This window comes from Peromyscus californicus, unplaced genomic scaffold (assembly GCF_007827085.1).
Source record: "Peromyscus californicus insignis strain IS unplaced genomic scaffold, ASM782708v3 Scaffold_19__1_contigs__length_69161282, whole genome shotgun sequence".
Classification (NCBI taxonomy): domain Eukaryota; kingdom Metazoa; phylum Chordata; class Mammalia; order Rodentia; family Cricetidae; genus Peromyscus; species Peromyscus californicus.
In genome coordinates this window covers 38,102,856-38,126,804 of record NW_026294491.1, presented here as the reverse complement: position 1 = coordinate 38,126,804, position 23,949 = coordinate 38,102,856, and the positions used below count along the sequence as shown (strand labels likewise).

The 23,949-nt window shown below is 46.3% G+C and overlaps 1 protein-coding gene across 4 annotated transcripts; it reads right to left on the bottom strand.

Annotated features, from left to right (window-relative positions):
* Nucleotides 1–5: 5 nt before the first annotated feature.
* Nucleotides 6–23,511, bottom strand: Lman2l (lectin, mannose binding 2 like). Of its 4 annotated transcripts, XM_052745158.1 has the most exons (9): nucleotides 23,304–23,510; nucleotides 21,823–21,941; nucleotides 17,939–18,056; nucleotides 17,073–17,155; nucleotides 6,913–6,945; nucleotides 5,723–5,884; nucleotides 5,524–5,638; nucleotides 1,672–1,791; nucleotides 6–1,341 (listed from the first exon to the last, which is right to left on the bottom strand). In XM_052745158.1, exons 1-9 carry the CDS (start codon nucleotides 23,485–23,487, stop codon nucleotides 1,199–1,201), a joined length of 1,077 nt encoding a protein of 358 aa, XP_052601118.1. In that variant the 5' UTR covers nucleotides 23,488–23,510; the 3' UTR covers nucleotides 6–1,198. The 4 variants fall into 4 exon arrangements, with proteins under 4 accessions (XP_052601118.1, XP_052601119.1, XP_052601120.1 ...); XM_052745159.1 differs by lacking the exon at nucleotides 6,913–6,945 and having other exon boundaries at nucleotides 23,304–23,511; XM_052745160.1 differs by lacking the exons at nucleotides 17,073–17,155; nucleotides 23,304–23,510 and having other exon boundaries at nucleotides 21,823–21,936.
* Nucleotides 23,512–23,949: the final 438 nt, after the last annotated feature.

The following is a 23,949-nucleotide window of genomic DNA, read 5'->3' as shown; positions in this document are numbered from 1 at the left end:
CATGATTGGTTCCATCAGTCTCTTTAAGAATTTTCCTTGGGCTTCCGAGACCCAGAGAACTCAGTTTCAGGCTCTCCAGGGAGACTAGCCTGCAACCAATTTAATCACAGGGCAGATATGTGACATCTGTAGACTAAGGCAGTATAATAGGGGTGACGCACACACAGGACTGCACTCGAGCTGTGCAGCTCAATGGTCAGAACTTCTCCAGACACAGAGGATTTGTTACATGAGATCAGCAACTGTTTCTTCTCAATAAGAAGCCAAATCTCTCGGGGTCATGTCCTGTCCGAGTCCAGGGAACAAGAAAGCTGCTTTTCACTTCCAACACTCAAAGCAGGATCCCAAGAATCACGAGAAACAAAACATGCAGCTAAGCAGGCTCCGGGGGTCCAGAAACACCCCCACATGGTCGGACCGATGAAGGCTGCTTTCTGTGGCACACCTGGACCGGGATGATTCCACAGTCAATCTCACTGCATCTGTAAAGTTGTCTGAGTTTCTCTTGATTTGTAACAACCTTTAGCCAAACGATCCAAAGGCCTGAAGAGCTCTGATTAGGAAAGCACAGGGACAGACAGGAACAAGATCCGCCCAGCACAGAACACAGGCTGAAGCAATGAGCTAACGCAGACAGCCCCAGGGCCACCTAATGGGAGCAGCAAATTTCTTTCCTAGCTCAGGATGCACACAAAGAGGACAAGGAGTGAAGGGAGACAGAGAGGCCGGGGAGGCAGGTACGGCCCAAGTCTCCACTCACATTGCCAAGGAGCTCCTCAAGTAGAAAGAGAAAGCAAAAACTAGTAAGTGGGTTTGTTTCCAGGTTGTGTGAGTTCTGGTTTTCTATCTGGGAATTTCAAAATGAAGTGGAAGGCCTGCTGCATCCAGTCCATGTGGGGGGGGAGCTGTCCAGTTCTGTAATTTAGGCATCACAATCTCTATTTCTCCATGTCTTTTCACTCCGAAGTGGAAGGACTGCAGGGAAAGGCACGTCACAGCTGCTTGACCCTGTGGGTGGCATCTTGGGCCAGTGAGATGCTCCTGTGGATGACCATGAGAATGCAGGGTCACTGCATTCAAAGTCCCAGTGACAGAACACAGTCCCTGAACAGCTGGTGACTTAGGCAGACTTCCCGGGCTGTATGCTCAGATCCACACCTCATGGGTAAACATCACCGAGGGACGGATGGCGGCAGGCTCAGTAGAAGCGTTTTCGGCTCTGGTCCTGCCATTTGTTGTAGAGTATGATACCAATAACAATGGCAAACACAGAAAAGACCAGGGAGAAAAAGACGATAAGAAAGAGGGCCAGGCCACTCAGGGGTGCTGGTGGTACAGTCACTGAGGAAGAAGAAAAAAAAAAATCAGAGAAATGGAGCCCATCCTACAATGGGTCAACAGGTTATCCGGTCCCTGGTTTCTGACACCCACTTCTGGGGAGCCAGAGCCCTGACTCCCCCTTTCCAGATGGCTCAATTTAAAAATGAAGCAGCCCACATGCTACTGCTTGCCTGTTACAGGACAGGTGGGAAGGTAGTGCAGGCATTCCATGTGCCTCAGAGGAGCACAGACAGACCAACCTGACAGCTGTAGATGCCAGTCACCCCAGACTCCATGGACACTGCAACCTCCTCCCTGATCATGGGCCATTTCCCAGGATCCCACACTCACTCTCAGGTAGCTTCAGATTGTCCACTGAGGGCAGAAATACATCACGATGCAGCTTCTCTTCTTCTGGGGTCCTCACCCCAGTCAGCTCAAACAACTTCATCGAAATGACGTCATGATTATCTAGAGGAGAGAGTTGGGAGGATTACTCCAGCTGCCTCAAGAGGGCTTTTGGAGTTAGTATCCGGGCTCAAGTCTCTGATCCACTGACGGCAGTGACCTGAAGCCACCTTGAAATCTCAAGTAGAAAGAGAACTGTTTGAGGGGGCGCAAGGAGACTAACAGGAGGAGGGAGGTGGAAATGAGGCAAATAGAGCGTTCTCCTATGGGGAACTAGAGGGGAAAACTAGCAGGAGGGCACAAAGACAGGGTGCTGGGTATGAAGGACAATGACACAGATGGATCAAAGTGTCATGTGAGCCCCTGTGATGATGCACGCCTGTGACACCAGCACTTAATTAAAAAAGAAAAAAGCCAAGTGTGGTGGCCCATGCCTGTAATTCTAGCACTTGAGAGGCAGAGACAGGAGAACTGATGCAAATTCAAGGCTAACTTGGTCTACACATCCGAGACTTAGGCCAGTGGGGGCTACACAGTGAGACTCTCAAAAGCAACAACAGCAAAACCCAACAAAAACCAGACTTCTTAAAAAAAAAAGTAAAGCCTCATTATTTCCTCATCTAAAGAATAAGGAACTGTATATATATTCTATGTATCCTATGTATTTTATTGGCAAATATATACATACATATATATTATAAATGAAAAAAACTAAAAATATTGAAAGTAACTGGGGCTAGAGAGATGTCTCAGTGGTTAGGAGCACTTGCTTGAGGACCAGAGTTCAGTTCCCAGCACCCACATCAAATGGATCAGAACCATCCGCAGCTCAAGCTCCAGGAATCTGGAGCCCTCTTCTGGCTTAAACAGGCACCTGCCCACACACGTGCATACAACACACACACAAGCATGCGTGCACACGTGCACACACACACACACACACACACACACACACACACACACATATACACAAATAAAAATTTAAAACCTTAAAAAGCACTGAAGATAACTAAATCCTCTATCATCCATTAAGAGGAGACACAGCAGCACCACAGCTTCCTCTTGGTGGAGTATAAGCACACACATACACATAGGCAGAGAGGAGAAATGGTCCCCCACCATCTGTTTAACAGGCCTTGGTCAGGGCAACATTACTTACGTGGAAGATGCTGCTCCCCCAAACTCTGTTTCTTTGTGGCTATTTGGAATTCTGGCCCTGATCTCCCTAATGCTACTAGAAAGGAGATCAGGAAACTAGAGACTAGGTCTCTCTTTATGTGCATAAGTACTAGTGTGTAAGAGAGTCTTACAGTGCAGTGCAGGCTGGCCTTGATGGATGGGCCTCCTGCTTCAGGCTCCTGGGTACTGGGATTACAGGTATCTGATACCACACCCAGGTCCTACTTCTCTCCTTTGCTCGTTTGGTCTCTGCTTGGTTTTAGGAGACAGGGTCTTACTATGTGGCCCAAGCTGCTGGCCTCAAACCTGTGACTTTTTCATCTCAGCCTTCTTAATGATGAATTAGAGATCTGAGCCACTGTACTTAACTTCTCTTTTTAAGGGTTTTTTTTTTTTTAAAGTTGGTTTTTGGGCTTTTTAAAAATTTGTTTGATTGATTTGTTGAGACAGGGTCTCTCTCTGTAGCCCTAGCTGTCCTGGAACTCACAGAGATCCACCCACCTCTGTCTCCTAAGTGCTGGAACTAAATGTGCATGCCATTGCATATGGCCTTCCTGGCTGTTCTCAGTTCTAGGCTTGTCACATTTCTTGTCTCAGATCTGGTTTCAACTAATTCTTGAGGAAGCTCTGCTCCCTTGAGGGGGCATTGATATTCAGTAATTATTTCCTTCGAGCCTAGCCTAGATTTCTGGTAGTTTCTGTGGACACACCCACAGCTCCTTGGTCTGCTACAACCATCAACAAATTCAGAGCAGAAGAAATTGCCTTCATCTTCATTTGGAAAAATGTTTTTGCTGTCAGAACCAAGTTTAAAATATAGGACATAAGCCGGGCGGTGGTGGCGCACGCCTTTAATCCCAGCACTCGGGAGGCAGAGCCAGGCGAATCTCTGTGAGTTCGAGGCCAGCCTGGTCTTCAAAGCGAGTTCCAGGAAAGGCGCAAAGCTACACAGAGAAACCCTGTCTCGAAAAATCAAAAATAAATAAATAAAAATAAAATAAAATATAGGACATAAGATAAAAAGATAAAATAAGAGCCGGGCGGTGGTGGCGCACGCCTTTAATCCCAGCACTCGGGAGGCAGAGTCAGGCGGATCTCTGTGAGTTCGAGGCCAGCCTGGGCTACCAAGTGAGTCCCAGGAAAGGCGCAAAGCTACACAGAGAAACCCTGTCTCGAAAAACCAAAAAAAAAAAAAAAAAAAAGATAAAATAAGATAAAAAGCCAGGGCAGGCCAGGTATGGTGCATACATGCAATCTCAGCACTCAAGAGGTTGAGGCAGAAAGATCCTGAGTTCAAGGCTAGTCTGGGCTACACAGCAAGTTCTAGGCTAGCCTGGGCTACATAGACCCTCTCACAAAACAAACAAATAAAATGTCAAAAAAAAGCTACACAGAATACAGATCTTTCCTTTTTTCCTTTCCTTTCCTTTTTTGAGGCAGGGTTTCATTTTGTAGCTCAAAGTGGCCTGGAACTGCTATGTAGTCCAGCTCATCTTTCTTTTCTTTCTTCCTTTTTTTTTTTTGTTTTTGTTTTTTATTTTGTTCATTTTTTGAGACAAGGGTCTCACTGTGTAGCCCTAGCTGCCTTGGAACTCACTATGCAGACCATGCTGGCCTTAAACTCAGAGAACCTCCCGCCTTGGCCTCCTCCTTTTTCCTCTCCTTTGCCCTTCTCTGTCCTTCCTTCCTTCAAAACAAAGCCAGGGCAATGCTTTCTACAGTGTGTGGACATCAAGGCCTGGGACAACTGAGAAACAGTTGAACTTTCTCAATGAGTCCTTGAAGAAGAAAAATGAGACTATGCTAGGTGTGGTGATGCATTCCTGTAATTCCAGCACGTAGAAGGTGGAGGCCGGCTGTATCGCCAGCTCAGGGCCAGGGTACAAAGTAAAACTGTCTTAAAACCAAACCAAACAACTACCCCCCCCCCCGAAAAAAAAACAAAAAAACGTAACTATAGGTTAGAAATTTATAGATTTTTAAATTGGCTGCCTGGACCAAAACTAGGTAGAGTGTTGGCATATCAGTCAAGGAAGGTAAGCGTTTCAGGGTGCCAGTGAAACGAGCTGACGAGTGGTCAGCGCATGTGGAGCCCAGAGCACTGTGCATGGCAAGGAGGCAGGGGCTGCTGGTCAAGAGCAGGCAGACGGCAAGGCAGAGAGACCCAGGGACCGAGCACAGCTCGGGAGCAGGCAGACGGCTAGCAAACTGTACACACGCTCCATTCAACAGTCTGAACAAAGGGGGATGGCAGGCTGGTTAGGAGAGGGACGCTGGAGTCGAGGAACAGCTCTGAGAGGAGAAAGGGAACTGGGCACAGTGGTAAGTGTAATGCGAGAAGCCTGACAACAGGATAGGCCGGAAGAGGCAGGGAAGCAAGGCATTCACACAGGATCGAAGAGCTGCCTAGACAAGGGCACACACACTGCTTGAGTTAATCCCAAGAGGGCCTGGACTGGAGCTTTGACAGGATCTAGACAGCAATGTCCAGCATTCTTAAGCCATGTGCATGGCTTCCCATAGCTCCTACATCTGATTCTCTTCAGAGAAGGCCTCACCAAGCCTTGGGTACTGACAAAAGGGGTCAACTGAGGCAGAGGAAGCACAGTGCAATACCAGAGAGATCCCCAGTGATGGAGGAAGTGCCGAAGTAATAGCCCCGGGGGAGACGGACCCCAGGCATCTCAATGCAGTCCCTCCACTCGTGTTTGCCATCAATATCCATCATTATCTAGAATAAAGGAAAGATCTATCAGGGACAGGCCACAGGAGCAAAGGTAGTGCATATCACCAACTGCTCCAAGACAGGACTCACCGTCAGATGCCTCTTGACATAGCGAATCACAAGGAAGGTGTCATAGCGGAGATTTCGGACAATGGCTGTGCAGCCCCCCAGCTCTGTGGGCCGTCCATCCCGCTCATGGTCATAGCTGAGGGAGCCGTTGTTCACCATGGCTGAGATGTAGGGGAATACCCGCTGGGACACAGGGAGGGAAAGGCAGATGGTGAGGGAGAGCTCTTAGCAATGCCTGCATATCAGTGAGAGGAAATTAGCACCTTTTGGATGAGCAAACCACCCTGCCTCATCTCAAGCACCCCTCCCCCAGCACCCACATACAGATGATCACACAAGGGACATGGACCCAGGAAGCACTTAACTCCACACAATGTTAGTAATGCTCCTTGCTCCGGACCTAGGGTAGACCTGAAGTGGCCCTGCAAGACTCTGGAGTTTGACTCTATTCCTCCCAGCAATCGCCATTTGGTACTTACATACTAGGAGTTTCTTTTTAACAGATAGACTACCTTTCTCCCCAGGTGCTGCCTGAAATGGAAAATCATCTTCCAGGTCTCCACTTCAGCCCATCCCTCTGCCCAAGCAAAGTGTTTTACATACAGCAGGTATTCTGAAAATACCTGTTTGAGTGGGCAGGGAAACCTTTCCAGTCTGGATAGCTCCTTTCAGACTGTAACCCTACCAGTATATGATGCCAAATGAAATAGGACCCCAAAGCACTGCTGGAACAGGCTCTGGGCGGGCTTATCTAGCCACAACCACTTTCCTTAGTCAAGACTTTCAGTCCATCCACACATAACTTCCAAGAATGCCAATAGCAAGAGGGCAACATCCCCCTTGGAATCCCCCTAGGAAAACTTAAACGTTTCCATGTTACCTACTCGGGTTTCCACTACTTAAGAGATACCTTCTCTCCAACAGAGCTGTAGAAGTAAATTCTTCCTCACAACCGATGAGCTAACCATTCCAGAATGATCCCAGTGCAAGTCAATGCAGAGGGGCAAGGTGATGGAAGGGGAGGGGAACACAGGGCATGCTGCTCCTTGGACAAGCTCCACACTGTCCCAGTCAACATGCAAGGGGAAATGCAGTCAAGACCAGAGACTCAGAAATCCTGAGACAACAGCCACATGGATTCTAAGCAGCAAGAAATGTCAGATGGACACATGAGAATAAGGGATGACCATCGGGAGTCAAGAACCGGGTACCTGGACTCCTGGAGAATAGCGCCTCTTCTGGGCCTGAGAGGGTCCAGCAGGTTATTACAGAAACAAGATAGGACACAGAACACAGGAGACCAAATCAGAAGGAGACAGCCTTGGAAGAGCTGTGACCCTGCTGTGGTGGATGAATTACCAACCTAAATCCCCAAACAGAATTTTAGGGTCCACAAAGGGCACTCAGTGAGTTCTTGAAGCTCTCCCAGTATGTGCCAGAGTACATGCAAGGTGTTTGCACCTTTGTGAGGCTGCCTGGTACTATCATCAGATTCTCAAAGGAGTCTACTACAAAGGCCTCTACCTCATGGAAGGACCTGGGGCTTTTAGCAGCTTTATAAAACACACCATCTTGCACTGTCCAAACACAACTGGGTTATTTCTCCCAGAACACAGTATTTCTATAGCAACAGCAGGGGTGAGGGGTGGGAAGGGGGGCGGTGTATAAAAAAAAATTTCTTCTAAATTTGAGATGTCTTGTACTGCTCAGGGTCTCAGGATACAGCTCTTGCCCAGAAGACAAAATTCCCACTGTATGAGACCATGAAATTAACTCTAATCCAAAGGGATCATTTACTCTCTAATTGAGCCTCATGGACATACATTTCCAAATAACCGTTGTCACTCTAACCTACAACATGGGGGCAGGGTGAAGCTCTGTGGGAGCATAGCAGCAGCAGATTTAGAAAATCATTGGGCTTGAGGGCACTTTAGCTTTGCCTCAGCAACTTTCCAGAGCTCTAAACTGCCAGCATTGAGAGAAACCCCCACAGGCTCAGCTCAGCCTGGTTTATAAGAGGGTGGGGGAAGGGGATCCCAAAGCATCCACTCCTCTCATCCTTAGTGAGCATCTATGGTAAGAACCAGTACTGTTCGAAATGCTGGGGTCCGGTGGGTCCAGGCTGGACTGGTATCTGGTCTCAGAGCTAACCCAGAGAGGGAGAGACAGAGAGCAAGTAGATAAATAAAATTATTTCAGACAAAAACTGCTATGATGAAAACAAAAAAGGCAATGTGATGGATATGGGAACTCTGTTCTGATGGGACCCAGGTGGTTAGAGGGATCCAACACGTGACCTGGTGCATAAGAACAAGAGGTCAGCGTGTTGAGAACTCACAGAAGACAGGTCTATCTGAAACCTAGCTAGTGAGGAAGAGGCTGGTGCAAGACAAGGCACAGGCGACAGCGTATCAGCCTCATGGATCAGGGTACCGGCAGGGGTGGGGGGGGGTGGGGGTGGGGGAGCACGGCAGGCCCCAGAGCAGCTTCCCAGACGTTGTGAACCACAGGCAGAGCATACACAGGACCCCGAGAGGCATGTAGTCCATCCACGGATGGTAAGGCACCATAAAGTTACTCTTGTGCAACTGTCATTTTGAGCAAGGTAATTGCCAGCATGTTATTAAGTAATTAACAGAAATGGGATTCTCAGAAAGCTTGTAACTTCAGTGAACAATTAAGGAAAGGAAGGGATTAAAAAATGCCCTGGGGTGCGCTGATGACCCCAAGATTTGCTTCATTTATCACCTCTAATCACAAGTTTAATTTAGAATTGTAGAATGCCTAGGACAGCACTCCTTAGCCAAGGGTGCCCAACTCTTCCCAAGGCTGGTGTGACATCCGATCATCCAGCAATAGGCAGATGGTAAGCTGTGCCCGAGTCGACCTGGAGGAGCTTTTCGTCTTTACACATCCAGGGGAACCCCAGCCAAAGGACGTCACAGCAGTCTGGAGTGGGGTACAGGGATTCATTCTTGGTTCTGTTTTTTTGAGATAGAGCTTCACATAGCCCTGGCTGGCATCAGACTCCCTGTATAGCCAAGGATGACTCTGAGTTTCTCCTCTCCTACCTGTACTTCCCAAATGCTGGGAATCAAGAATGTGCCACCACACCTAGTTTAATGCAGTGCTGGGGGATCAAATCTAGGACTTCCTGAATGCGATCGACACACTCTAATTGAGCCACATCCTCGGCCTCAGGAAGACCATGACATGCGGTCAAAATTAAATACTGCACTAGATGGCACTGAGCCCCATGGCCCCAGAGCTACCACCATCTGTCTGCTTTAGCAACTCACACTATGCCTTCAACTCTTAACCTCACACAGCAGTAAGCTGCTGAACGCCAGTTCATTTTCTGCTCCTAGTCAGGAGTTTTTAAAGTGTTTCTTGCATAGGCACTGATTGCACATGGCAGCAGAGTGACAGTCCTACGGCTGGAACCAAACTCTGAGAAAAATCACACCGATCTAAGCAAGGTGGGGGTTTCACTCCTAATGTCAGTCACCAACAACAAGGGATTCCCACCTGTGTCCAAATGCACACTGTCTATAGCACGGGAAATGTTTCCAAACTTGCTTCTATGCAGCTACTCACGGTTTTTAAAATGACCCTCTACTACTAGCTAATTTTTGTTTTGTTGTGTTGTGGTTTTTTTCGAGACAGCGTTTCTCTGTGTAACAGCCCTGGCTGTCCTGACCTTGCTCTGTAGACCAGGCTGACCTCGAACTCAGAGATCCGCCTGCCTTCCGAGTGTTGGGTTTAAAGGTGTGAGCCACCACCACCAGATTCTACTAGCTAATTTTACAGTACTCTCTCATTAAAAAGATACTCATGATTCAGCCTTGGACCCGTCCGACTCTCGGGAGTTTTCTCTTTTCTTTTCTGATCATTGGTGTTTTGCCTGCATGTATGTCTGTGTGAGGGTGTCAGAAGCTTGGAACTGGAGTTATAGACAGTTTTAAGCCACCATGTGGGTGCTGGGAATTGAACCTGGGTCCTCTGGAAGAGCAGTTAGTGCTCTTAACTGTTTAGCCATCTCTCCAGTCCCTTACTTTTCTTAATAAATCAGTTTCTTTCACTTTGCTTTAAAAAAAAAAAAAAAGCTGCTTGTAAGGGAGCTGGCAGGTAGCTTAGATCTAGGTAGACTGCACAAGGCCTTGGAGTGGACGCCTAGTACCACATAAAACTAGGCATGGGCCGGGCGGTGGTGGCGCACGCCTTTAATCCCAGCACTCGGGAGGCAGAGCCAGGCGGATCTCTGTGAGTTCGAGGCCAGCCTGGGCTACCAAGTGAGTTCCAGGAAAAGACGCAAAGCTACACAGAGAAACCCTGTCTCGAAAAACCAAAAAAAACAAAAAAAACAAAAAAACTAGGCATGGTGGTACATGCCTGTAAGTCCACAGTCATCCTTGGTTACATAGCAAACTCTGGGTCAGCATCAAGTATGTGAAACCCTGCTTCTCCCTACCATCTCCCCCAAAGGACACACATGAACTTTTGGACTTCTGGATTCGATGCTAAAATTCTACAGTTCAAAGCACATAGGTTGATCACCTAACAGAAAAGAGTACAGAGGACCTTTGGAAGCAGAGAGCTGAGTCCTAACCATCTTACACTGCTTACAGCTGCATACCTTTGAGTGAGCTATGTGACCCTCACATCACTATGCTTATTGGATCAGGGAGAATGGTGTGTATAGCTCACAGGACTGACCATGGGAAGAAGGTGAGGTGGGTGCACCACTTGGCATCATGCCTGGCATTCAGGAGGAAGTCAATAAAAATCCAGTCACTTAATAGCTAAATTAATGAATGTTTAGATATTATTCAAAGCCAAACATTCATGATTGAGGGGAGTAATTTCCTTGGCTGGCACAGACCACCAAAATGTCCAGAAACATTTGGTCAGTTTCTTTTCCTTTTTTTTACCTGCCACCAACTGTTAATGTGCTCCTGACACTCCACAGCTGAGACGTGAAGACAAGGGTGGGGAAAGGAAAAGACAAGAGAAGGTGGCCACAGCAGCCACTGCCAGGACGTCTGCCAAATGTTCCCGACGAATCCGGTTAGTGGAATGAGGAACAGCAGCACTTACTGAGGACCGAGTCTTCAGGACACTGTGTGTAGTGATGGGTTCACACGCTTTCACTGAATTCTCACTCCGAGGAGCCAGGACCAGGACCCTCATTTTGAAAATGACATTGATTTATTTTGCAAGGAAAGGGACCACCTGTGTGCTGTGGTGCCCTTTAAGGTCTGAGGACAACTTGAGGGAGCTGGCTCTCTCCTTTCACATGTGGGTCCTGGAGGTCAAACTCGCTTGGCGACAAGCACCTTTAACAGCTGAGCGAGCCATCTCTGTGAGCCACAGTATCCTCGTTTCACAGGTAAGAATTCTCATCCAAGAGAACAGTGGTAGTCAGTAATGCCCTTAAGGTCTGAAACCAAGTAATTCGGATCCCAGAGCCCCAGCTTAATCACACTGCAATACTAATCTATCCATCAATATTTTTAAAAGAAGTCTCTCTCAGCCAAGTATAATGGATATCTATAATCCCAATATTCAGGAGGGAGAGGCAGGAGGATTGCTGCAATTCAAAGCCAGGCAGAGATACAAAATAAGACCCTGTGTATTAAAAACAAAAAAAGTTTCAAATGTTCAATTTCCTTTTAAAGAAAAGTCAGGTATGTAAACGGTACACTTATGTACCCTAAGCACAAAGACATACTTCAGAGTGGTTCCAGATTAAAGACTAAGAGAGAGAGGCAGCGAGATGGCTCAGTGGGGGAAGACACTTGACCCCACGTCTGACAACCAGAGTTTGATCCTTGGGACTCACAGGGTGGAAGGAGAGAGCCAACTCTAGCAAGCTGACCTCTGACCTTCACATGTATGCATCTACCCACATACAAAATAAATAAGGTTTTTTGTTGTTGTTGTTGTTTTGTTTTGTTTTAAGGAGCGATTTAACAGCTGAAAAACTTAAAATAGGACCTGGGTTTTCTTTTGCTAGAAAGGATGTAAAGGGGCATTTGGCAAATCTGAGTTAGGCCTGAAGATCTGTAACAATGTGCTCATCATGTTTAACTCCTTGACTCTGATCACTAAGAGTAAATAGTCCTTGTTTGTTTTGTTTTGTTTTAGGAAAAACACAAGTATTTAGGGTTAAGGAGGCAATATGCAACAATTACTCAAGCATGGGCATGCAGAGGCACACAAAAGGCCATAGGCTGGGGGTAAAGTGGTCCATGACTATAATCCCAGCTACTCAGGGGGCTGAGGCAGGAAGAGTACCTGGGACCAGAAGTTTGATACCAGCCTGGGTAGTATCAGAAGAGTATATTCTAGAACTCTCTAATGGATTAACAATCTATAAATCTAAAACTTTTCTCAAAATAAAGATTAATCTGAATCTAGTATTTATACTCTTGGGCTCCCAGAGTTTCACAATTATGTTTTCAGACACTTTGCTACACGATGTGACATTTTTGTTTGTAAAAAGATGTCTGTGTAGATTTGTCTTTTTTTCCTGCTCTGGATTTTCTGTAGTAACAAAACAAACGGCTCTTCTACTGGATGCGCTGGGAGCCAAGCTCCTCCCAAGGCATGCACATAACCCCTCACACAGAAAATTCAGCATCCAACGCCACTTCTAGCTGCACCTATCCCTTTCCAAACCCCACACTGCATGCGGTACTCTTTAGCAGGAACCCACACATAAGGAATGTGGAGGAACTGAGCAGTGCCCATGACACTCAGAGCAGCAGCAATCAGCCCCAAAGCCCATAACCTCCCACTAACTCAGTGACTCTTGTCTCCACTCTCTCAACTCCTCAAACAAAAAGTAAGGAAAAAGTGGTACTTCCAGGTCCCCTAAATGACACTTACATACTTGAACATCATCATGAGCTAGGAAACTGAAGGAAAAAAAAAAAAAAATGAAGTCACAGCTAAGTGTAGTGGGTAGCCATTCCAGCTTTGATCTGGAAGTTCCAACCTTACTGAGGCTTTGGTAACTGTCACGCCTACAAGGCGGGGCCAAGGGAGGACCCTGAAGACCGGAGCTCTCTTTGTTCCTGGACCCTGGACGGTGGAGGTGGGCCAAGCAGAGCTCCAGAGAACACCGCTGGACTGCGATACACCTTCCCCAGACCCCGCGACCTACCTATCCCTTCATTTGTAAGTTACACCACTAATAAACTTTCCTTTTAACTATGTGGAGTGGCCTTAATAATTTCACCAATAGCTAAGTTTTGTAACAAGAAAACTCTGGATGTTGCTGGCGCATGCCTTTAATCCCAGCACTTGGGAGGCAGAGGCAGGTGGATCTCTGAGATTGGTCTACAGAGTGAGTTGCAGGACAACCAGGGCTACACAGAGAAACCGTATCTCAAAAAACAGAAAGAAAGAAAAGAAAAAAAATTAAAAAAAAAAAGAGAAAGAAAAAGATTTCCTGGGCCAAAAGTGAAAAAGACCAAATAGCATTAGTTTCATTATCAAGATAAGGACTAAGGGAACACAAGGTGTACATACATGTGTGTTTGTATGCCTGTGTTGTATGTATGTGTGTGTGTGTGTGTGTGTGTGTGTGTGTGTGTGTTGTGTGTGTGTCTGGGGGTGGGGAAGCAGTGTTAGGTACTTAGAACGTGTCTTTAAGACATTGGTGTCAATTTTCTTCCAGTTAAAAGGAGGAAAAACAAATGCATATATATGTATATACAGCTCTATAGGTATATGGGAAGTCCTCAAACACACTTCCAAGCTAGCTTGGTCGGGACAGCCCGGGAGCTGTTCATTTCACCGTCCAGCCAGCTACTTCTACCTCCTGTGGGTGAGGCTCAAACAGGTCACAAACCAGAATGAGGGCCAAGACTGCCAACGGCTGTACTTCTGTTCTTCCAGGAAGTCTCTTGCCACTAGACTCCGATTTCAACTGAATCAAGACATCTGTGCTCCAAGGGTGCTACCAAGTTCCCCACAGTGCTCACCAACATCTGGGTTCACATGGGAAACATGTTCATCAGTGGACAGGCTGCAGACCAAAAGGTGCCAAAAGGCTAGGGATTCATCTTTCAACCATTTCTACATCAACAGTAACACTGAGACATCATCCATATACCGCTCATCCACCCAAAGTGGGTTTTGGTATGTGCTAAGTTAGGGTGATGCTTATCATAATTTCTGAACATTTTTATAACTCCATAACTCCGTACCCACTGGTAGTCACTGTCCCCCTCCCAACCTGGGAGCCCCAGCTCTGACAACCACTCATCCATCTACCGTGTCTCTATGGACCTGACCACAGTTCACAGGGATGGGCTCACACAATAAGCAGGACTCTTGTGACTGGCTTTTCTCTTGTAACCAAGTCACCCATACTGGAACCCACAGCAATACTTCTGTTCTCACTGAGGATTTCAGCTAATAAACATCTGAGGGGTATCTGTTTTGGCTGCTATGAACATCTGTGGACAAGCTTTTTCATGGATGCTTTTATTTCTCTGGCTATACATATGCAAGTGGATTCACGGGATAAGAGAATCTCTATCTTCAGCCATCTGAAGAAATGTCTGTTTTCCAACTATATCATTTTACACGTCCACAAGCAGTATATGTGGGTTCCAAATGACATCATATCCTTTCAACATGTACATCTCTTCACTTGCATTCTAGTGGTTGAGGTTTTCATCTGTGTCTCCAAAAGTTAATGACATAGAACATCTTTTCATGTTTAGTGGCCATTTATTTATCTCCTTCAGATAAATATCTATTCAGACCCTTTGCCTATTATTTTATTGGCTTTTTTTAAAGTTACAAGTTATTTATATGATAATTCTCTATATATTCTAAAAATGGGTTAGTACAATTTGCATGTATTTCTCCCACCCTACAGGTGATTTCACTTTCTTGGTGTGCTCTCAGTGCTGGGGCCTGAATCCAGGGCCTTGTACATGAGACAAACACTCTACTGAGCTCTGATACCGGCCCTCCTCCTGATAGTGTGCTTTGAAACACATAAATTATTACCTTAAAAAATTAATTTTAGGCCAGGCGGTGGTGGCACACGCCTTTAATCCCAGCAGAGAAAGGCAGCTCTCTGTGAGTTTGAGGCCAGCCTGATCTACAGAGCAAGATCCAGGACAGGCACCAAAACTACCCTGTCTCAAAAACAAACAAACAAACAAAATTTTTAATTTTAAATTTATTTTATGTGTCTGAGTGTCTTCCTGCATGCCTGTCTGTGCACCATATGCATGCCAGCAGAGGTCAGAAGAGGACATGGGAGCCACATAACTAGAGTTATAGGTGGCTATGAGCCACCTTGTGGGCACTGGGAACTGAACCCAGGCCCTTTGCAGGAGGACCTGCTGCTCTTAACTGCTGAGCCATCTCTCCAGTCCCAAGTTACTACTTTTGATGGAGCCCAGTTTGCCTGGGCTTTCTTTTGTCATTTCTGCTTTTCTTACCATACCTAAGAAGCCAAAATAATGGAAGTGGAGTTCTTGGAGTCACATCTATGACACCAACAAGCTTTACAAACTTTCTTCTGCACTTCAGTTTCTTACCCACAAAGCAGAGATGGTAATAACTGTAACAAAGAGTCTCTACAAGGAAATAATACATGTGGAACAATGCCTGGCACCCCTGCACATAAGAGTAAACCACACCACTGACAAAACATATTTGATCTTATCCTCCAAGACATGGAAAAGAAGACAATTTTCTACATTCTCTGGACTGAATAGAAGCTCAAAGAACTGAAATCACACATATGAAATTACCTAATGTCTCTTCTCTCAAGAAAGAACTCAACGGACAGGAAGACAGGTGGAAAGCATCAGAATTGAAGGAAAGCCTCAGAATGGGTAGAGCCTACAATAGCTGCTGCCCTGAACAAGACAGCTTCTCTATGTTTAGTCATTGCTAAAGAGGGATCACATTGTGATTGTTTCAATGCTGACCAACCACTTAGGCACACAGTCTCAGTGTGGCTGATGTGCCTAAGAGGGAGGAGAATGAACAGTCAAGAAGGCAGCTCCCAAAATGTGTAACATAACAAGGCTGCTGGCAGCTTTCTTTCTAGCCTCTATTTGATGCTCTGTATTTCGTTATACCCCCCTGTCCTTCTTATACCCCTCCGAGTGCCTCAATATATGCTTTCCCTCATCCTCAAACACTAGCTCCTTATCCTGCAGACCTCACTGTAAATGATATTTCCTGGAGGAGGGCTTTATGGCCACCACTACTGCCACATCATGATTAGATGAGTCTAGTGTGTCTTCTCAAAGTGCCCCGGAGTCTGCACCAATCTCCACACTTCAGAGCACAGAGACTATTCTGGTCTTGTGAGTTCCCAGGCCCTGGCATCGAGCAAGGGTGTGATGTACGTGGAACAAAGAGGAGCCCAGAGGAGACATGGAAACACCTTTAACTGACCCACAGGCGGTTACTCACCTAACACAGGTCTCACTTTCCAGCTCCTCTAAAGTGAACAATGGGAAATTCTGACTGTTACACCTGAGTGTGGCATGTATAGTGGTCACATTTTAAACTTTTCCTGATAAACCCTTGGGGGAAAATAAGTGATCGCCATCTCCATTACCAACTCTGCCTTCTGTAGGGCACCCAGTAACAACTTGCCATTTTTCTACCATCTGATGACAATGCCACAGGAGAGAGAGGATATAGTCCTGTGCCAGTTAAGGAAGTGCCAGAGAACCCTCAGGGATGGTCAATAAGCTCTGTGATGTCTAGACATTGGGTTCCAACAGGATGTTAGATTTGAGGCAGGTGTAGTGGCCCCATTTATAATCCCAGGACTCAGAAGGCTGAGGATGAAGATTATGATTAGTTCAAGGTCAGCCTGGGCTACATAGTGAGACCTTATTATTATAAATAAATGCTGTGGTTTCACAACTTTTTTCTTACACCGTTCCTTATAAGTGACAGGACCTGCCTCAAAAGAAGCTAAAGATGCTGGACAGGGCAAGTGGCCAAAGAGAGTACACATTAATGGTCAAAAGTACCAGGCACTCATCTTTCCCCTTGCTCTGGCCCTAACCTAGGAGCCAAGACACCACCAGTCACATGTGCTCAATTCCAGGGGCTACCTTATGGAAAGGAGTGAGAACATTGCAGGCACTATAGAAAAAGCACCCCATGTGACATTATTCCTAAAGGACTGCTGGGATCACAAACAGTCCTCTCCAGGAAAACAGCAACAACAAAAATGCCAAGGACATCAACTTTGGAAGGTCAACAGATGGGGCCTCACTGTCACTCCCGTCTCTTCCTGCACACTGCCCTGAGGGAAAGAACTGTGAGATAGATCAGTGTGGCTGCCCTAAGCTCTGACACTCGCCATTACCTCTTGCTGCTTCTCCTCATTGGGATAGGTGTCTACAAACACTCCCAGCCCCACAAATTTGTCCATGTTTCCAAACACAGGCCCTAGAGAGAGAGAAGAGATGATGAACAATGACATAAAGCCAGAAGTTGACAAAGGGCTAACATCTTATATGGCAGAGGAAACGGTGATCTTCAAATGACCCAAGCATTTCCTACGATGAACACACACACACAAAAGCATCCAGCAAAGTGCATGACCGACAGCTGGGCCCACTAAACAGCTCAAGTTGGCTGTTGCTGAAGGCAGGAAAAGAGGGAAGGCCACTGCAACCTTGTTTGGTACTACAGTAGCTCCCTGATCCAAACTGGTTGCTAAGACACTCCTACCTACAGAATTCTGCTTCACAAACACCCGGTGAAGATTATGCCCCCAAGAGAGAACTGAATTCCCAAGTTCTATTTCTCGCTGCAAGAGATCAGGTCAAATCAGGTTCAGCCTGCCATCCACTTGGAGCACTGACTCCAACAACAGCAAGGAAAACAAAATTCTTCTCTTAACTCAATTGCTGAGACTGTTGAGTGTGGATGTTCAGAAGAAACCAGCTCACTGGCCTCCAGTGTTCATGAGAGCCAGTGCATTCAGCCAGCCAATGGCTAGGCTTCACAGGGAAACACAGAAGAAACCAACAAGCAAGAAATCATCGCAGGATGAGCCAAGTTCAGACTGCTTAGGATTCAAAACCCCATTTTAGAGACTCAATGGGCTAATGTTCATTTACAGACATGAAAAGAGAGAGAAAACTAGAAGGGCCCTTCTCAAAAAGAGGTCACAGGAATAAGCAGGCCTGACACACCCATGCAGAAGCAACCCAGGGTCCCTAATACCTGGCTGCATCCGATCCTTTGTGTACCAGATTGCCAGGCCATCTCCATGCAGATTCTTCTTCCCTTGTCCATGGATCTTGAAGTGCACCTGCAGCTCCCAGTCTTTCAGGAAACAGGGCTAACATGAGGAAGACAGAGGTGTAAGGGAGGAGCGTGAAATTTGAAACCCATTAGCCCTCAGCAGCAATCTACAGACTTGGAAAGCGGCTTTGGTAACAAGGCTAAAGTTAAAATGATACCTAAGACTTTGGAAGTACTCCTGCCATAAGACTAAACAGACTGAGCCATTCAACTGTTTAAGGTACTGTGTATAAAAGGTTAAGTAAACCATCTGATTATCCTCACATCTTCCAGAACAGGATAGTACATGCAAGCTGGAAAAGGCATGTTAGTCTCCCATGATTGACATCTACCCAGCAGTGTGTCTCAGTCAACTGGGTAAAGAGGGTTGACTTAATACTTGTTTGCAACTGAAGCTTATTCCTCTGACAGAAGGACTCTAAAAAGCTGGGATTCAAAGAAAGGTCAAACCCTCATTCATTTAAAAAAAAAAAAAAAAGAGTAAGAAAAGCTAAGAGGTTTTCAGGGGTAATTAGCAGATGCTATGAAGAACCCTAATTAGCTAAAGCTGGCATTTGGCCAAGCTGAGGGGCAAGCTTGAGTTCCCAAGAGAACAAATAGTAAGCAACAATCCCCAAAACCTTTGTGCCCATGGCCAGGAAGCATAAGTGTGCCAGGGGCAAATGCCATCCCCTTCCACTGGGACAGCCTCTTGGGGGTGGGGGGACACTAATGAGATGGGTGTTACTCAGACTTCTGTCCAGTTTTAGAATTGTGTATCAAAACCTTATAAAAACAGAGAAGCGGTGAGTGGCTGGCTAAGTGTTCAGCACAGTTAGTGTTTTCAGGAGGAACACAGTGAGTACAATATTTGGCTCGGGGAGGCTCTAGTGAAAATCTGTGAAGAAAGAAGGGAAGGGTTCAGCCGGGTTTGGCCAGGTTCAGCCAAAGGCTTTCCAAAAGCCTGTTCTGGGCCTTGAGCAACACAAGGCTTGATCATTTTCAGTTTTTTGTTTGTTTGTTTTTAATTCCTGGGACATCATCCAAAAGAATTAGCATTAGGAATACAGAGTCAAAATGAAGAGAGGTTGGACACTTTTTCACAGCAGGGAGCCCTGATATCTCCAATAGTCTGCCCTATTCTGTCTTTTCATTTTGGGTTATCTCTCTGCTGTTTCATTTAGCTTTCAGGGCAAGAAAGACTTCAGTGGCAGAAAGCTGTCCTGCAGCCAGGGGCAGTACGATAGCCCTGGGAAGAAGGCAAGGCAGAGAATAGAGTCAGGAGGTATTTGCCACTAATTCTTGGCCTTGGGTATCACAATGCTATATAGTTTTGCTCAGGGTGATGTTTAACAGTGGTTCTGAAACTTTGCTGCATGTTTGAAAACCCCAGTGACCTAGCCAGTAGTGGTGGCACATGCCTTTAATTCCAACACTCGGAAGGCAGAGGCAGGCGGATCTCAGAGTTCAAGGCCAGCCTGGTCTCCAGCAATTTCTAGGACAGCAAGGGCTATACAGAGAAACCTTGGGGGAGGGGGAGACCCAATGACCAAATTGCAAGCTATTCCAATTAAATCTGGGATGGGATCCAGGCATAAACTCCAGTGGACAGCCAAATTTGAGAACCACTTGCACAAACTATGTACCCTACTCAAACAGCTCAAAAATAATTCCTTGGTTTCATTCTGTTGAGAATATAGGTATCAGAGAATCTTATAGATTAAGGCATTAATCCTTGTGCATCGATGCAACTGAGAGCAGGTCTAATAATAGCATATATTTCTGTTACTCTTGTAGCAAATTTTGCACCAAGCCTTTTCATGCCCACCATCTGACAACTCAGACAGGCAAGCCAAACAGTCTCATGAAGTCAATTTAACAGGTGAAGGCTGTTTAACAGAAAACTGAGAGGCTAAGCGACCTGCCTAGGGCTCATGGTAGCTGGGTAACCAAATTGGATTTAGGATCCAAGTCAGTCAACTGATTCTAGCATCTTCTGCCATGCCCCATAATTGAGCTCAGCACTACAATCTAGGTTACGGGGCCAGCCTATGCAGATGGCTCACAGAACAAGTGCTCTTAGCCCTCTGCTCCTTTAGAACTCTTAGTTAGAGAAAAATGAACAGGGAAAAGAAAGTCCTCTTTTACGAGATCCACTCACAGCATCTACAGCTAATGAGAAAAACCATGGGAGTGTAAGATTTTCCCACCCTCATTTATAGGAGCCCAGGAGAAAATATCAATGGATGCCAAAGTCATCCCTAAAAGTAACAGGACTGTGAATGTTTAGGAAGGACCTGGAAAACGAAAAGGATCATCTTACACTTGAACAAAATCACAGAGCAGCCATGTCAGGTGCTCACTTCTTGCCATCATACCTCAAGGAAGACAACTAGAAAGGGTCCAGAGGACAAACACAATGACTAGAATAGCTCAAAGTGATTGTCATACTGAAATAGAAACTTAAACTCTTGACTGAAACAAAGGAAGGCTACTAGGATTAAGTTTGGGATATATGTATTATGTATTCCTTTCTTTTTTTCTTTTTTCTTTTTGTTTTTTGTTTTTTGTTTTTCAAGACAGGGTTTCTCTGTGTAGTTTTGGTGCCAGTCCTAGATCTTGCTCTGTAGACCAGGCTGGCCTCGAACTCACAGAGATCCTCCTAGCTCTGCCTCCTGAGTGCTGGGATTAAAGGTGGGGATTTATATATTTCTTTTTCTTTTCTTTTCTTTTTTTTTGGGGGGGGGGTTTCGAGACAGGGTTTCTCTGTGTAGCTTTGTGCCTTTCCTGGAACTCGCTTTGTAGACCAGGATGGCCTTGAACTCACAGAGATTCACCTGCCTCTGCCTCCCAAGTGCTGGGATTAAAGGCGTGCGCCACCACCGCCTGGGTGAATTTCTTTTTTTTTTTTTTTTTTTTTTTGGTTTTTCGAGACAGGGTTTCTCTGTGTAGCTTTGTGCCTTTCCTGGATCTCGCTCTGTAGACCAGGCTGGCCTCGAACTCACAAAGATCCGCCTGGCTCTGCCTCCTGAGTGCTGGGATTAAAGGCGTGCGCCACCACCGCCCGGCTTGAATTTCTTAATGCTTCTTAGCATTTATTTATTTAGTGGTAGTATCCCACTATGTTGCCCAGGCTGAGGCTGAATTTCTGGACTTAACTGATCCCCCTGCCTTAGCGCCCCCCCCCCCCCCCCAGAGTAACAGCAACTACAAGTGTATAGTACCATATCCAGAGTAGAGAGGTTGAATCAGAAGGATCACAGGTTTGAGGCCAGCCTGGGCTATTACCAAGTTCAAGGACACCTTGGGTTACTGACAAGAAGCAAATGACAAAAACAGTAAGAGCACAACCAAACAATAGTTTTCTGTTTTACAAAGTAATTAAATAAGATTTAAGCTATTAAATCCCAAAACATGGTATGTCAGGCTAATGAAAAACTGAATTATTTGCTCTAACAACAGGGCAACAGAGAAATATCTGATTTCTTTATTATGAAGTTCACCATTATCTCTGAAATGACTTTTACGTTTTTTAATGATTTATTTATTTTTACTTTATGTGCATTGGTGTTTTGCCTGTGTGTATGTCTACGTGAGGGTGTCGGGTGACCTGGAACTGGTTTTGTAAGCTGTGGGTGCTGGGAATTGAACCCGGGTCCTCTGGAAGAGCAGACAGTGCTCTCTTAACCACTGAGCCATGTCTCCAGCCCTCTAAAGACTTTTATTATCTTTAGAAGATGGAATATTGGGAAAAGATGGTAAACTCAAAGTCACTTCTGAGTTTTTTTAGGACATTCAGGGTCCTAACACAGGAAGCCTCTTACCACCCGATTCCACAAGGCACCCTGTTTACTTTGCATATCTGGAGTGAGTCGGATATACTGGGTCATCACCATGGCATTGCCCATCAGGTTCCACAGAGAAGAACTGCTCGTTCCCACACCTATGGGAGGGAATACATCAGCTCATATTCTTCATCAATTAGTTCACAAAGCCACCACAGATCCTACCAAAGTTGCAGCCATTATCTTTTTTTTTTTTTCAGTATTAATAAATAAACCTTTTTTTTGAAACAGGATCTTAATATGTTACCCAGGCTGATCTCAAATTCCTACACTCATGCAATCCTTCTGCCTTAGCTGCCTGAACTACTGAGACCACAGGTGCTTGCCATCACACCAAGCTTCCTTTAGCTAAGTCCTTCAGGTGAACCCAACGCACCTTAGAGCTGTCATTTATGCATGGCACAGTAACCATAGTTCAGATCCAGTATTCCCATTTTATGTGTGGGTAAACTTCAGCAAGAATTTTCTCACTTATACCAAAAGAGATTGACCCTCAAAAGCTGTGGGCTTGGGGTTGGGGATTTAGCTCAGTGTTAGAGTGCTTGCCTAGCAAGTGCAAGGCCCTGGGTTCGGTCCTCAGCTCTGAATTTAAAAAAAAAAAAAAAAGCTGTGGACTTAATCATATTCGTCATTTAAAATCAGTCTCTCAAATGTGAAGCTGATTCTTCCCAAGTCTCTCGAACTATAAGTATCTCCAGGTTGAAACCCAGTCTAACGCATAGTATCAGCAGGGACTAACGCTAAGGAGGTACTCGGTACACCTGCTAAATAAATGAAATCTTAGCAATAGCGTGTAGCTTTCTGCGGTTTGAATCTTGTTTTCTGCACCCCCTATCCGCAGCTCTGTGGGAAAAACAAACTCGTATTAAGCTATCTGCACTAATTTCTCTTCTTTGTAGACACCTGTGTCAATTTTCTGGCATTGAGCTGTGCTTAGAGACCTAGAAATCCCTGCAGAGAGCAAAGCTAACCAGCTTCTTTCATCATCAGAGCTCGCGGCCTGGGAAGGAGCAGGTGTTCTGAACAGCAAACAGACTTTGTTTCTCCTTTCTTACTCCGACCAAGTTCTACCCGGTTCTTTCTCCTGCTTTTATTTCTAGGGCAGCCACCTCTCCATCCCGACACTGGCTCATCGCTAACGGTCCTCAATCATCCCTGCTTATTCTCTCTCCTTCTTGTACTTTTTCTGTCCAAATCCAAACTCCTTCCTCTGAGCCCGACACTGGTGACATCTGAGAGCTCTGCCTAGACCTACTAGAAACTTCCAGCGCTCGGAAAGGGACGGGGTGGGGGCGGACCCTGTCCTTGGGACCTGTGGCTCATTGAAGCAGCGGGGATCGTCGGGGGCGCCCCCTCCCGCTGGTGACAGCGTCTGCAGAGCTACCCTGACCTGCGTCCCCGAGCTCACCGTCCCCATGCCCGCCCTCCCCTGCGCGACCACCTCGTCCCGGGCGCCTCACCCTGGTAGGGCTTCGACAGCGAGTGCTCCCGTTTCAAGTACTCCACCGCTTGGCCCGCCCTGACGTGCCACGGCCCCTGCACAGACCCCAGCAAAAGGAGAAGGAGCCATAGCCTGGCCCCGTCCCGAGCCCACGCGCGCAGCCGCCACCGCCGCCACCAGGAGGGTCTCACAACCGCCGCCATCTTTCCCACCGCCGGCCCTTCATCAAAAAGCCCGCCCCGTTGCCCAACCCATTGGCCTGCGGAACCATCGGCCCGACCTCCCATTGGCTCCTGGGGAGTCCCCGCCCCCGCAGGTGAGTCTCTCACCGATTGGCTGTCTGGTAGCAGTTGCCTTGCCAACCCAGGCAAGGGGCGTGGCCGAATAGCCAGACTCCTTTTTTTTTTTTTTTCTTTTGTCCTAGGCTCCACCAGGCCTGCTAGTTACATAGTGATTCTTACTTAATTCCTGCATTCTGTAGTAAATTTAAAGCGATAAAACATTTTTTTTTTCCGATCCCAAGCAAATGTTCTATCGTCACCGCCATTTGTATTTACCTGACCACCAAGCTGTCAGTCAGGAAGACTTCCAAACGAAAGGAGCAATAGACAAATCCGTTGGTAAAGGATCTGGCCTAGAATGTGGGGGAGCGTTCGGTAATCCCC

What these genes read in the sequence shown, in the direction of transcription:
- Lman2l (XM_052745158.1), bottom strand. Translation starts at nt 23,487, where the DNA reads ATGGCGGCGGTTGTGAGACCCTCCTGGTGGCGGCGGTGGCGGCTGCGC. An exon ending in GCTATTCTCCAGGAGTCCAG is followed by an intron (nt 5,885 to 6,912) that starts GTACCCGGTTCT and finishes CCTGTGTCCCAG; the next exon opens with CGGGTATTCCCCTACATCTC. An exon ending in CAATCTGAAGCTACCTGAGA is followed by an intron (nt 1,342 to 1,671) that starts GTGAGTGTGGGA and finishes CTTCTTCCTCAG; the next exon opens with TGACTGTACCACCAGCACCC.